At 36.4% G+C, this 3,206-nt stretch overlaps 1 protein-coding gene across 1 annotated transcript; it reads right to left on the bottom strand.

Moving 5' to 3' along the window:
• Positions 1-404: 404 nt before the first annotated feature.
• LOC127956326 (C-type lectin domain family 4 member M-like) lies at positions 405-2,676 on the bottom strand. The gene is made up of 5 exons (XM_052554164.1): positions 2,617-2,676; positions 2,103-2,259; positions 1,558-1,685; positions 1,224-1,330; positions 405-1,112 (listed from the first exon to the last, which is right to left on the bottom strand). Exons 1-5 carry the CDS (start codon positions 2,674-2,676, stop codon positions 983-985), a joined length of 582 nt encoding a protein of 193 aa, XP_052410124.1. The 3' UTR covers positions 405-982.
• Between the last annotated feature and the right edge of the window lie 530 nt (positions 2,677-3,206).

The following is a 3,206-nucleotide window of genomic DNA, read 5'->3' as shown; positions in this document are numbered from 1 at the left end:
TAGAATAGAAATATTCATGATTCTGCTTAGATGAAAATACAGAATTACTATATATAAACAATGTTTAGTGCAGACTGAAATATCTATTTTTAAGTGATATTGGTAAACAAAAATTATGAAATAACAACTGTACCTTCGAATTTTGTAAGCATAATGAATTGTTAAATTACCATTACAGTTTTATACGAGATCAATGCACTTTCTGTACGGTTGTCAGCTGTGCTTAATTTGAGCTGTTCTGTGGGTGCACCCAAGACATCAGAGTTTATATGTTTGTATATTTTGTACATCTGTAATCCCATCACCCAATTTTGATCATCTTTGCTTTTTAACATGTTGACTGGAGGCTGTTTTCTGTTACTGGCCACAAATAAATAAATAAATAAATAAAAAGACTATTTTAAGTTTTTATTTCTTTAAAGAAATATGTTGAGAGATAATAATCTTTATCTTAATTAGATGAGGATGAAGAGCTGCTAAAAAAGCAAAATAAAACACATGGTAATAAAGCATTGACAACAAGCAGACCTTTCCGTGAGTACATATTTCACACATACCATTGAATAGTTTTGATCTGTAAGATTTGCTTAAGGTTTTAAAAGAAATCTCATGTTCACCAAGGCTGCATTAATTTTTTACAGTAAAACAGCAATATTATGAAATATTATAACGGTTCAAACAACTGTTTTTATGTGAATATAAAGTTACATATTGTTTACTCCAGTCTCCAATGTCACATGATCATTCAGAAATCATTCTAATATGCTGCTTTGCTGCTCAAAAACATTTTATTTTCAATGTCCGAAACAGATCTGTCCAATGTCCGATCACATGCCTGGGTGTGGTACATGACAAGACACACATTTGCCTGTAGATATTTACCACGCATGTACCAGAGAAGTACACTAACTGTAAAGAGCTACCGTTGTGTATATCATATTTAGGTACATAAAGTATGTGTTGTGGTTGTGATAGTTTCATTTTAAAAAATAGTCTTCTCACAAATCCATCCATATGCCACATTACACGGAGAATCATTCCATCCATATGAAGCTAAGACACAGTCTTCCTCTAGACCCATGAAACTGTTTGGCTCTCCAGACATCCAGAAGCTGAAATTATAGATCAGAATTAGATGTTCAGTGCTGCTGTCTGTGCGATATGATACTGATCGTGAGGATCATATATGAAATATTTATCAGATTGATTCAGTGACTTCTCACCCAGAGGTCATTGTGCTGCCATCAACCCATTTCCATCTGCCTTCTTCATCAGCGTCAGTCAAACCAATCCAGATTGCATTAAAAACAGACACCTGCGTAACAAAGTCCTAAAAATAATAACACAGATACGTATCATCACTTAGCAGCCACACACACACCTACCTCTTACAGAGAACTGTGCATTTTCAAAAATAATTGTATTTATATGCTTGTTTCCTCATGGAGACCAAAAAATGTCCCGACAAGGATTTCAGACATAACTGTCTTTGTGAGGACATTTTGTCCCCATAACGTAGGGTTTACCAGGACCACACACACCCAATCTTTCACTCACTTCTTCCTCTCTGTTGTTGATGATGATCAGATCTGCTCCTCTCTCTCTGCAGGATCTTCTGCTCTCCGTCCAGTTCTTCCTCTCAGAGGAAAAAAAGTACAGACTGGATTGATGGCAGATCCATCCATCTATAAACACAACCAGTGCTTTATTTCAGTCTCCTTCAAACAAATGTTTTAACTCGTCTCTGTCCTCTGTGAGGTTTACCCCCGGTTTCACAGACAAGGCTGAAGCCTAATCCCAGACTAAAGTGTAAATCTGAGCCGTTTCAGCAGAAACAAACTTGCACTGACTGATCTTAAAATATATCAGTGTCTCTGTTTTGTCTCAAGATGCACACCAGTAATGTTTTTTCTTAGGCATGTTAATTAAATTACTTAAATGTCAGAATTGAACTTATCTTATTGCCTAATCCTAAAACCTGTCTGTGAACCTAAGTCTTATTGTTCTTGGCTGGTAGCTAATACTTATTTGATATAGGTCACTTTTGGGTTTATTTTGTAGATGTTTTTCTGTGTTGCAGCAAAAATGACAAAGAAACTCACCCACTTTACCGAGACTGGTCTGAAGATCATTTTTCTCCTGTTTCAGCTGGTCTCTCTCTCTAGTCAGATTCTCATTCCTGGACACGAGCTGTTGTCTCTCTTGAGTGAAGAAGACACACAACGCTACGACTGCAGTCAGCAGAAAAACACACAGCAGCTATGAAACACAGCGTTCGACACTGGAGCTTCTGATCTTCACACCATCGCTTTCTGGAAATCAGCAAACATGACTTCAGTCTCTTTATTTATCCACTTCACACAGCAAATGAAATCATGAGAAAACTCAGAAAATGTTTGTGTTAGGAGTCATTAACGATCTGATTTGTGTGATGAAATGTGTCCATGATTAATCTCAGTACCTGTATGTTTAGATGACTGAATCCTTGTTGTGTTGCAGGTTGTGATCTCTTTTCCAGATCGACCATATATAACGCCACTATTTTCATACACATCATCTGCCCTTCCATCTTCTTGTTGCATTTTGTGGGTTGTATCCTTTTCTGTAATTTCCTACCGTTTCAGTGTTTTTGAGAACACTCGTTTCAATACTGGAGGGGACTGTTGCGTTCCTCATCTTTATATGTGTGGTCAGTATTTATGCAGAAAGGAACTTCTTCTTCAACAATGCTCAGTGTGTAAATTAGATCCTTTCCCTCAGGTATTGTGCTGAACATTTCCTCAAAAACACAATGACCACTAATAAATATTTGAAAAACACAATCATTAGTACAATTGTATGTTAATGTGTAAAGTCATCCGGGTTTGTTCATTTTGAAAGTATGTGGTTTTGAAAACCTTCAATGTTTGATGAGCTTCAGGATGTTTAATCAGAAGTTCAGATATCTGAACAGTTGATGGATTTACAAGCACTGAATGCAATTGAAGCTCTGCCTTCAGTCTGATTATTAACTTGTTTGTGTAAGCAACTTATGATATTAGCTGTCAATCAGCATTCTGACGCCACCCATTCAATGCAGATGATCCATGTTTGAGCAAAAAACATGAAGAAAAACTTGTTTGCATTTTGGATGGCCCAAGGCTACAATGTCATCTGTTCCTTTGAACTGCTTATAAAACATGAAACAAGTAAAACCTGAAAAACAT

The sequence above is a fragment of the Carassius gibelio genome, chromosome B4 (genome assembly GCF_023724105.1).
Source record: "Carassius gibelio isolate Cgi1373 ecotype wild population from Czech Republic chromosome B4, carGib1.2-hapl.c, whole genome shotgun sequence".
NCBI classification, from domain to species: Eukaryota; Metazoa; Chordata; class Actinopteri; order Cypriniformes; family Cyprinidae; genus Carassius; species Carassius gibelio.
This window is presented reverse-complemented; position numbering and strand designations above follow the sequence as displayed.